Genomic DNA, 11,656 nt, shown 5'->3' on the forward strand with positions numbered 1-11,656 from the left:
TTCTCTGCCTACAGAGAGGAACAGAAACACAATATTGGTAAAAAATATAGCAATAATCTCTTTCTGGATTATACTATCAGGGGAATAATTGTTAAAGGCTGTTAAAATGAGAACAGTAGTGGACAGGTTTTGGGTTTTTTTCCAGTCTTAAGCTGTACCCAGGGAGTTTTAGGTTAGACATAAGGAGGAATTTCTTCACTGAAAGGGTGATTAGATATTGTAATGGGCTGCCCAGGGAGGTGGTGGAGCCACCATCCCTGGAGGTGTCTGAGGGAAGACTGGATGTGGCACATGTGGCATTTAAGTAAAACCTTATAAAATGAAGGCCTTGCTGTCTTTGTAAAACTATGGCTCAGGCCTGTTACTTCGGCTAGAGAAGGACTGTAAGAAAAGTCCATGAGAAGAAAAACAATTAGTTTTTACCCGTGAGAATGTAGTACTAACAGAAGCATGACATTTAAACAATAGAAGGAGAAAACAGCAACATATCTGCACCCGTTATTTTTCTGAATGCTTGAACGCTTATGCCACAGGTAGCCAATGGTAATATGCTGTAGTTAATAACAGCCAATGAGTCTATTGTAGTAGTGTAGCAGCCAGCGAATCTGTAACACGAATGGTAACATACAAAAGGCGTATAAAAGAGGCTGCTTTGTTTAATAAAGGGCTTTTTGGCCCTTGAAAGAGGCACTGTCCGTGTGTGTCGTGACCGCCCCAACAGCGACAGGCACTCAGTGCCATGGTCTGTCGCCACGGTGGGGCTCGTTGAGAGGTTGGATGCAGTGATCCCAGAGCTCTTTTCCACCCGGAACAATCCCGCGGTTCAGCGAATTTCGGGGATTCAGCGCTGGCCCCGCCCCTCGCTCCTGACCCCGCCCCCTCAGCGCTGACCCCGCCCCCTCAGCGCTGACCCCGCCCCCTCAGCGCTGACCCCGCCCCCTCAGTGCTGACCCCGCCCCCTCCCCGCCCCCCGCAGCAACGCCTCGCTTCTCCCGCCCCGCCCCCGTCGCTAGGGGGCGTTCCCCGCCGGTCACGCGCCAGGACGCGGAGCCGAGCCGCGCTCCCACATCGTTCCTCTGTGTCCCGGCGCTGCGCTCGGCGCTCCGCTGCTCGGGCCTGCGGGAGCGGCGTGAGGGCGATGCTCGGGGCCGGCGCCGCCTGAGGGCCGGGTCCGCTCGGGTCCCGGCGGGGCGGTGGCGGGGCGGCCGCCATGGGGCTGGGATCCAGCTCCGAGGGCCCCGGCGGCGGCGCCGAGGGCTTCCACGTGCACGGGGTGAGGCGGCCGGCACCGGGCCCGCGGGGAGAGGGAGAGAGGGAGGCGGGAGGGCGGCGAGGGGTGGCGGGCGCTGAGGCGGGTCCGGCGGGGTTTCGCTCCCGCATCCCGCCCGCGCTGGCTGGGCCGCCCTGGCTCCCACCTGTTGGCTCCTTCCCGGAGCTGCCACGCCGGCAGGGGCGGGGCGGCCGCGCCGCTCCCGGTACCAGCGGGTGCCCATCCCAGCGGCTGCAGCGGGCTCGAGGCCGGGACTTGAGTGCCGAACAGCCCGGGGGAGCCTGTAGGGCTGCTCTCGGGGAACTGGAAGTAGTTTAAGAGTAGAACAGCCCTTCTTCCCTCCCTGCTCCCCTCCTTTTCTCCCTGCTCTCCTCCCGGTGCCCCTTCTCTTTCTGCTCCCCTCCATCTCTCCCTGTTCTCTCTTTCTGCTCTTCTCCTTCTCTCCCTGTTCTTCCCTCTACCTATTCCCTTTCTTCCCTCCCTGCTCCCTTCCTTTCCCTACGCGCTTCTCTGTTGATCTTCACAGCATCTTGTTAGGGGGTTAATTCCCGCTCCAGCGGTGTTTTCCTCCGTGGCTGCCTCTCCCAGATGTAGATGCAAGTTTGTTGTAACTGCTCTCTTTAGCAGATTCCCTGCAGGTACAGTGGTGTAAATGCATATCTGGAAGTTTAAGGATAGGCAGAGCTGTTGCTGATAACAGCTGTTGCATGAGTTATCGTTTCTTTCGTGGCTATTTTCCCTCCCTGGAATAAGAATGGGAGCTTTACTGCCACGTGCTGCTTTCCACTTCATCTGCATTTTGTGTTTCTCAGCATCAGTACAAAGCTGCCTGTTTGCTTTTGATGCAGTTCAGGGTTGTGATAAAAGTTAATACTTCTACTCCAGCTGTGGTTACAGTGCTCAGTCTTGACTGTTTAATAATAAAGCATGATTTTTATTCTTATTTTTGCTTTAGAAGGTTTTGCTGAAGTAGCTATGCTATTAAATATATAACTTTTATAGACAATTCTGCCAGCAAAAGCACCAATACAACTTTATCTATTAAAAAAAAGTAAAATTGCATATCTAGCATTTTGGTAACACCAGACCAAATATAAGATGTATCAATGAACTTCCTTTAGGTGATGCATGGGTTGTAATTTTGTGCTTAAATTCTGAGGTAGCCCTCAGGAGTCAAATATATCCAAGGTTAAGGGCTGCTGAGTTAACAAAAAGTGAAGTTAAGAACAAACTGTCAGTAGGTTTGCAGTGATTCCCTAATACCATTTTGCTTTGTTGGTTTACCTTGAAGTGGGTGGACTCTCATGTAATCTGCGAACTTTTGGTGGGGGTTTTCCTGGTATGAATGTGTTTTAATGAGTATTGTCTATATTTATGACATCTCTCCTACGACAACTTTGGTTATAATGAAATTGAGATGTCCCAACTCTGATTTCTTAGGAATCTTTTGTAAGTGGTGGCAGTTTTCTTGACCTGAACTTGTGAGCAGGCGTGTGTTTGTAGTGCTCTTGTGTAAGTGTTCCTGTTCCAATGGACTCGAAAGGTGGGAACCCATCTGTCAGTTGTGTTCATGGAAAAATGGCTCTGATGCAAGTGGGGACTCTCACTGTGCTCAGGTTGTTAGAATCAAGGAAGAAAATCCTGAAGCAGCACATTGAAAACCAAGCCTTTCTCCAAAGCATTCAGTATTTAATAATTCCAGGCTGTGAACTCTGAATCACAACATTTGTGTCTGATATGGGGTTCAAAACCTGCTTTTTACAGCTTGATTTGGACATCTGTTGTTCATAGCTTTATAAAAGTGAGGTCCTAATTATGGACTGCTTCTTGAGGGCAGTCATTTGGTGCCTTATCTCTGGCTCAGCTCAAAAGTTAATATTGAATCAAGTGGAAAGGTTAACACTTTCACTTACGTAACTGGAGATCAATGTAGAATAACGATAAAATGTATGTTCTGCAGGTTCAAGAAAACTCCCCAGCCCAACAAGGAGGACTGGAACCTTTCTTTGATTTCATCATTGCCATAGGACACACGAGGCTTGTAAGTCTCAAATGATTTCAGTGTTGTTTTTTTCCACCCTACATGAAATGTGGGCGTGGTAGCGATGAAAGGTAAAACCCAAAACTGTCACAAGTAGAGAAACTTTTCACATTGGACGTTAAAAGTAGAGTAAAACTTGCAGGTGTTCAAAGTCTCTTTGGCTAGATCCAAATTTGAGGAAAAGGTTTTGTTTATGCCTTTACTCACCTTAACTTCTTAACAGGTCAGCACAGTGTTTTTTATTGCTTATTCATAGATATTTTCTACCACAAGGTGAATTCTGAACTGGTGAGTCAATAATCAGAGCTCAACATTTGTTTAAACAAGCTTGTTTCAACATTTGATAAAACATGAAAAAGAATCATACTTTTGAGACCAAGAACACAGTTCCTGTGTGTTGGGTTAGGAGAGGAGAGTTGAGTTTTGGTTTGATGGGGTTTTTTTTGGTTTTGGCTGGGGTTTTGTTTCTTTATTCAAAAGGCTCAAAGCTTTGCCTGGTATGCTCCACCCTAACCACATACCAGCTGAATTCATTAAGTTTGTCTTGGTTTTATGAGTGGAGATATCTTTTTTGGAAGTGGTCATTATAAGGGCAGATTTGGGGGAAGATCATTTAATCTTCTAACATGACAGAAATAAAGATATTATTTCACAGTCAGTTTGCAGTGACTTTGAAGGGCTGTTGAAGAGGGATGGGGCTCAGAGACATGAAGTGAAACGTTGCTGCTCATGGTTAGACTACACAGTTGGCATCTGATACTGCTGGTATTATTTAATAGTAGTTGTGAAGGACAGGAATGCCAGTGATGAAATGGAATAATAGGAAGTATTTATGGAAAGGGACGTGTGTTGACAGAACTAACTGCTTTCTAGTAAAAGAAAATGGAACTGTGTTTGTGAACCACAGAGCCTAAACACTGATGGTTTTGGTTCTTTGTATTCAAATTCTGCCACAGATGTGACATGTTACAGGTGCAATTGGAAATAATGCTAGTCCTATATCTCTGCTCTACAGAACAAGGAAAACAATATGTTGAAAGACCTGCTGAAGGCAAATGCTGAGAAAGCAGTGAAGCTGGAGGTGTATAACATCAAAACAATGAAAATACGAGAGGTGGAGGTGATCCCCAGTAACATGTGGGGAGGACAAGGCCTCCTTGGAGCCAGTGTGAGGTTCTGCAGCTTCCAGGGAGCCAATGAACACGTCTGGCATGTTCTGGTGAGGAGGAGTTCTTGGGTGGCTCGTTATTGTTCATGTAACCTTGTTTTACACTGTGATGTTTAGCAGTAGCTGTTATGTAAAGTACAGTGCTGCAGTCACACACAGGAAGGGAACACAGTCCTGAAGGTTTGTCTGAGCTATTTGAGTAGGAGTGGGTGGTGTTAGTGTTGCCAGTGACAGTGACAAAAATAACTCCATCCCAACTGGACCAAACAGTGTAGGTGGGAAGGGTTTTTTTATGTGGAAGAATCAATGGCAAAAGCAAGAAGATTCCGGCCTGATTGGTGTCTCTGTATTAGCTAAACTTCATTAAATTAATACTAATGTTACAAAAAGCATCACAAAATAGCTGACAGAGTAGAACTGAATAAGAAAGAATGTTTATGTTTCTGGTTGTTTAAGTAGATGCAATTTCTCAACATCTTCAGAGGATGTTATTTTAAATTGGTAGCATCCTCATCTTTCTTACTCAGCATGTTTTACAGGATATCACACACAGATGTAGACTATTCAAGAACTTTTTTATCCCATTAACAAAATGTTCTTTCCTTCTTTGCTCTGGAAGTTAGCTTTTCTTTTGGATATTGGTAGTTTATCCTGCTGTGGGTGCAGATGACTCGTGTCATTCTTTCACAGGACGTTGAGCCTTCATCTCCTGCAGCTCTGGCTGGTCTCCAGCCATACACTGACTACGTTGTTGGATCTGATCAGATTCTCCAGGAGGTAGGGTGCATGTTCCTTCCAGTGGGGAGTGATTATCTTTGTGCCTGCCAAGTGTATGTTGTAGGATTTGTTTTTTTATAAATCTAATCAAATGTATGGGGATGGTGTTGGGGGATTTTGGAAGGTTGATTTTATGACAGAAGCTTTATTGTTAAGGTAAACATTATCTTTCTTTTTAGTGTGACAATAAAAAGAAGTTGCCACTAAAGATCAAACTACATTGGTGATTTTTCTGTCTCTGGGTGTTTAATATCTCACATTGAGTAAATAACTATGTAAAATGTTGACTTGCACATTTGGGTTTATTAACTACTACTTTCTTTTATTTTTTTCATAGTCAGAGGATTTCTTTTCCCTGATTGAATCCCATGAGGGGAAGCCGCTGAAGCTGATGGTTTATAACACTGAAGCAGATTCCATCCGAGAGGTAGTTGTGACTCCCAATGGAGCTTGGGGTGGAGAAGGAAGGTACTGATCTCTGTCGATGACAGGTTACACACTTGCTGTAAATAAGCTCCTGTTAAGAGTATTACTGCTATCAATTATTGGTGTTTCTGATTTAAGCCTTGTTTCCTCACACTTGTCACATAAAACTGTTAATCTTTCCATAAAAAAAATTAGCTTAGAACTAGGAATTGGGCACATTCTGGATCTAATCCTTTTCGAGTTGAATCAAATGGCAAAACCCCTATGTTGAGTTCCCCATTAGCAGATTCATTATCTGCATTCTCATAGTCAAAATATTCAGCTAAAGCAAGAACAAAACCCACATCAGGTCAGGTTAAATATTTTGTAAAGATATAAAATAATTCACTGAAAGCTAAGCTGTGCGTGTCTAAAAGTTGATGGCAGAGTGTTCCTTCAGTGCTCTAAGTGGAAATTCTTGCAGGTAGGTATTTCCTGCTATAGATAAAAGACTCAAACTCTTCTTCTTTAAAAGAGTCAAAATTAAAAATATTAGCTTTGTTAAGAGCACCTTTTTTATGTCATTTTACTTCTCTTGTACAGTTTAGGATGTGGTATTGGATATGGCTATTTGCACAGAATTCCAACACAGTCCATAACATCAAAGAAAAAGCCAGAAAGCAAATCACCTTCACCCTCGCCAGAAGCTGGAACTCCTGTGCCATCCACTAATGGTTACACAGAGGTAGGAAAGAAGTAAATTCCTATCTCTGCCATGTTCTCTAGAGTTTCAAAATTTTCTGCTTTTTGGGACATTGGTAAGAGTGTATTTTAATACAGCATTCAATTTTGCTTGAATGAAATGGAGTTGGGTAAAGGGAAAATGAGAGCTGATGCTGCTGAGCAGGTACCAGATCACCAGTGGTGGCTGATGAAAGCTTTTGCCAGATATTCTCTCCCTATTTTCAAGTCTTGCATCCTACAGCTGTGCCAGTCAATGAGGATCATGTTGGAACACCTACCTCTCTAGGAGAAAGACACACCTCCAAGAACCAAGTTCTGAGAACAGACTGGCTTTAAAGGGCTGAACTGGAACATGTCCTAATTGGTGTTTGACTTTCAACATCACAGCTTCTATCTGAACTGGTTTATATGGAGACAGGCAGGATGCTTTCTTGGGAAGGTTGGCTTCAGGTGAAACTTCTGATGTAAAAAGATGTTTTTCCTTCTTACTATCTTATTCCAGACTCCATTATTGGCAGCTACCTCTCAGAATGACAGCTCTGAAACAGTTATGAACTTGGATCATGCCACAGATCAAGAAATAAGTGGTTATTCACCAGAAAGCTCCCTTTCTCCTCCTCCCCCTCTCCAGAGAGTTATGGATCCAGGTATGTTTTCTTAGGTGCTTTTTTCACAAATTCTTTAGAGGACATCTAAAGAAACTAATACGGTCTTAAACGAGCTGGAGATTTAAATTCAGAACTGTGAGCACTTAGTGGTAGTTTTCCTTGAAGTTTTTGACTTTCCTGGATTTCAGAGCTGGAGAATTTGGGTACCACATAAATTAAATTTATTTGCATTTAGTGGGAAGGGGACTTCACTGACTTCAGTCTGGATATAACATGTCCTTTTGAATCTAGAATTTTGGGTTGTATCTAACTGACATTTGCTTTCTCTTCCAGGATTTCTAGATATGTCTGGAATTTCAGTTTCTGAGCTCACAAGCTTAACAGAAGTGTCCAGCCTGTCACCATCTGCCTCCTTCAATGTGCCAGCAGCAGCTGCTTCTGTAGGCCCTGAAACATTAATGTCAAATAGTGAAGCCTCTGCTTATTTTGGTAAGTGCACTCAAGATTTCCTTTAGATCTTATTTCTGGAATGGCACCAACTCATGCTTGCTTAACATCATCCCACTTCTTGGAAATAGGCAAATTTTAATAAAAATCAGAAAGAATGGCAAAAGTGAGATGGAAAAAGTAGCAGAAATCAGGTTTAGAAGTGGAAAAATCTAATGCGCTTTTCCTTAAGTTTATAGAATGTGGGACTCTTTAAATGAAAATGCTGATTGATCCAGGTTAAACTGACCCTAAAAGCAGGTATTTCTAAAATCAGTGTAAATTCACAGTTGTAAAAGGAAAACAAAATTGCAGTCATCTCAATAGTGCCTTTTTATAGTGGGCTGACCCTGGCTGGACACCAGATGCTCTGCAAGTCAATCTGTCACTCCCCTCCTCAGCTGGGCAGGGAAGAGAAAATCCAGCAAAGGCTCATGGGTCAAGATAAGGGCAGGAAGAGATCCCTCACCAGTTATTGTCACAGGCAGAACAAACTCAACTTGGGGAAATTTAATTTCTTACCATTCAAACTAGAGCAGGATAATGAGAAATAGTCTGAAATCTTAAAAACACCTTCTGCCCCACCCTTCCCTTCTTCCCAGGCTCCGCTTTACTCAAAGTTTTCCATCTCCTCCTGGCAGAGGCGCAGGGGTATTGGGAATGGGGGCTGCAGTCAGCTCATCCCACATCTCTGCTGTTCCCTCCTCCTAAGGACGGGCACTCCTCACACTCTCCCCCTGCTCCAGCACGGGTGCCTTCCACCAGCTCAGTCCTTCAGGAACAGACTGGGTCCCACATGAGGCCACAGGTCCTGCCAGGAGCCTGCTCCAGAACAGGCTTCCCATGAGGTCACAGCCTCCTTTGGGCATCCCCTGCTCCAGCATGGGCTCCCCCCTGGGCTGCAGGGGCACAGCTGCCTCTCCCTGGGCTGTAGGGGAATCTGCTCTGATGCCTGGGGTGCTTCCTGCCCCTCCTTCTGCACTGACTGTGGGCTATGCAGAGTTTTTCCTCTTGCATATTCTCATTCCTCCCTCTGGCTGCTGTTTTGCAGTCCCATTTCCCCCCCTTCTTAACTACATTATCCCAGAGGTGCTGCCACAGACACTGATGGGTTCAGCCATGAAGCTCTCTGGCCTTGGCTCCACGGGAAGCTTCTGGCAGCTCCTCACTGGAGCCACCCCTGGAGCCCCCCACTACCAAAGCCTGGCCCTGCAAACCCAATACATTCTTCTATTTAAAAAAAGTAAAAAATACTTTCACGTGATGTACACATTTCCCTTCTAAAAGGTGGGATGACTGTAAAGTTGCAACACAAAATAACAAAAGGGGCAAGAACACAGCAGAGCAAATGGTTTGTGTTCTTTTAAAACCTCTGTGCAGCATCAGATTTTCTGGATTTGGGGAGAGCTGAGTGAACAGCCCAGGCGTTTGACAGTTGTGAATCTGTTCATGTCCTGTAGGAGGAGTCTCAATCATGCTGATTTTTCTAGATGTAGGGTAACCAGAGGCACTGTCTGTTAGCCTGATAACTTTTTTTTACAAACTTATCTCCATTTCTCAGAAAATGCATCAACATTGGACATTGAAGGTGTAACCCCATATCCTGAAGGATCAGGGAAGCAGCCCACACTGGATGACCTCCTGCCTTCAATTCCATCTTTACCTTCTCTTGATCTTCCTCATGACATTTCTTCAAAAGCAACACTAGGAACTGATGCTGATAACCAGGAATCCAAGCTGCTTGTGAACAGCACTGAGAGCTCATTAACCACTGCTCCAGAGACACCAGAGGATGAAGCAGCAAGTGAGCAGAAAGCAGAAGCAGCTGCGCAAGATCCCGCGTGAAATGGACCCTGCTGCTGTTTACAGACTGCTGAATGCTGCACTGCTACAGCTTGGAATATTTTTCTGATCTTGAAAGAATTACAGTTAGTCTATTTTGTTAGTGTAGACAATACTAGAAAAGAAATCACATGAAGTACATATCCTGTTGTCTTTTCCAATCACTGTTTAATGGATCTATGTTCAGAATTTTGAATGCTGTCCAAAGTTACCAGCTCAAGGAAAAAATTGATGCAGAAACAAGGTGGACGCTGGCAGAACATCAAGTTCTGGAATTCACATTTGCCTACAAGTGCTCCTGAATGTATTTACGAAGGCACTGTGCCTAAACAGTGACACTTAGTGATGATTTTTATCAGTGTGTTTGATGGCATTAAAAAAAAAATTATAGTTTGGATTTGTTAGAAAGCTTTTCTAATGGTACACCTTGGTTAGACTGTTCTTGTGACTTGCAAGGCATTTCTTAACACTAAGATACTTTTATTCCTATTTGCTACTCTGCAGACTGTCTTGGTTTAAGTCCCTTCTGTGTAACAGTTACTCGTGTACCTCCTCCACACCTATTCCAGCAGGGGTTGGAAGTTGCAGCCCCAAATGGGACAAAGCCATGGTGGTGGGTCCTGTCATTCACTGCTCTTGAAGTGGACCAGGGTGGTGGCCTTGCAGTTAAATAAACAATGAGGGGGGAGGGAATGATGATGGTTACTTGAAACAAATTGAAGATGATTTTAACGTAGGGGTGATGAACCTTCTTGGTGAAGATTGAACGTCTTGGCTGTTGTAGTGACTGAGAAATAGCTTTCCTTTGCTTGTGCTTTTCTATTTACTCATGACTATTTTTATACAAATCACTCTAAGTTTAAGACATGGGACTGTTGTGCAGCATCAGAAATTGGCTGTTGCAGCTTTTTTTGTTTGCACTTGTCTCCAAATCGCTTCTGAATGTAACGGCAAACATGAACAATGGAAGACATGGGTGGTTTTATAACCTTCAGGGCAGTGATTTAGCATGGAACTTCAAAGCTGATGATAGGGAGTAATTCAGCTACTGTGGTGAAAATCTGTAGTAAATTAAGAGATGGGGGTACAAGGCTGGGGGGCGTTTAGCACAATATTGCCTGATTGCCTTTTCCCTGCCGTGGCTCCTGCTGTGTTTCTGCACTGTGCAGATCAGTGACAGCTGCCTGGCCTGAAATCTGGTACCGATGCAGGGATGGGACTCCAGATCCCCCAGATTTGCCTGTGACAGCTCAGCTTCAGCCAAAGGGTGCGGGCAAAGTTACAGCACACGAGGGCCTCAGATCAGTCCACCCTGACAAAAAATGTGTCCTTGATCTGTTGTTAGTCTGAAATACTGCAAGTACAGTAGTTCTGAACAGGATTGTCGAAGTACCTGTTGCTTCAGAGAATGTATTAAGCTCTAACTAAAGGCAGTAGAATTGACAGTGGATTCTAGTCTGCTAAAGGGTCTGTTAATTGTGACCCAATTTTATTTCCTGTATTGCTAAAATAAATTTCCTCTTTTGTTCCCCCAGCTGACTGTTACAAGGGTGAACAGCTAAACACTAAAATTAAATGTAATTTAAACTAATCCTAGGTTTGTTTGATCTTGGAGCCTGATGCCTGAAGACACCTAGGTGGTTTTTTATTCATGTTGTTTATTTAGGACTGTTTCTAGTCTTACACCTTTCTCAAAAATGGCTATGAGAGGGTAATAGCTCATTTAAGTGACTCTGTACTCCAAACAGCTGTTAGAAATCTAAGAGCAGGGAATGTCAAAACTCATGCTAGATTTCAAATGTCACCATAATAAATGGCTTAAACTTACTTCAGTCTGTGCACAGCCTCTGTGTGTTAACTGGCTCTGGGAAGGGGTTTGGAAAACCAAGGAGTTAAACCTTGAGCAGGAGGATGTTTCGTTCTCCAAACCTGAACCTGATCATTCAAATGCTAAATGAGGTGAAGAGTTAGACCTCCTGGTCAAATTTCTTTTCTCTTGCCAATTTGGATACTCCCTCACAGCTGCAGCCCAGAAAGCCCACTCTTGTGAGTGATGGGAATTGTAGTTTCAAAACCTAAAAGAAGGAGGAGAAGCACCTGAGGGTGGCTGGATTCAGAGCCAAAACCAAACAGCCACTCAGCCCAGTGCTGTCCCAAACATCTGTTTCCAGGTAAACAGGAGCTGGATGTGACCTTTCTCACTCTCTAAACTTTGAGGGCATCCCTAAACCCGACAGCAGCAGCTCTCCCACAGAGATAAGGAGGATTATCTGGACACCAGCAGAAGGGTAAAACAAAGGGAGGGGGAGGTCACC

General features: G+C 44.4%; 1 protein-coding gene and 1 long non-coding RNA gene across 2 annotated transcripts; one reads left to right on the forward strand and one right to left on the reverse strand.

Annotated features, from left to right (window-relative positions):
- Positions 1 to 1,069: 1,069 nt before the first annotated feature.
- Positions 1,070 to 11,168, forward strand: GORASP1 (golgi reassembly stacking protein 1). The gene is made up of 9 exons (XM_048318809.1): positions 1,070 to 1,273; positions 3,231 to 3,311; positions 4,327 to 4,530; positions 5,170 to 5,256; positions 5,594 to 5,724; positions 6,265 to 6,406; positions 6,908 to 7,052; positions 7,347 to 7,502; positions 9,061 to 11,168. The coding sequence occupies exons 1-9, from the start codon at positions 1,211 to 1,213 to the stop codon at positions 9,342 to 9,344; spliced, it is 1,293 nt and encodes a 430-aa protein (XP_048174766.1). The 5' UTR covers positions 1,070 to 1,210; the 3' UTR covers positions 9,345 to 11,168.
- LOC125333173 lies at positions 5,552 to 6,914 on the reverse strand. Its single transcript, XR_007206795.1, has 2 exons — positions 6,684 to 6,914; positions 5,552 to 5,773 (listed from the first exon to the last, which is right to left on the reverse strand). It is a non-coding gene; the product is annotated as an uncharacterized LOC125333173 (long non-coding RNA).
- Positions 11,169 to 11,656: the final 488 nt, after the last annotated feature.

Source organism: Corvus hawaiiensis, chromosome 1, assembly GCF_020740725.1.
Source record: "Corvus hawaiiensis isolate bCorHaw1 chromosome 1, bCorHaw1.pri.cur, whole genome shotgun sequence".
NCBI lineage: Eukaryota > Metazoa > Chordata > Aves > Passeriformes > Corvidae > Corvus > Corvus hawaiiensis.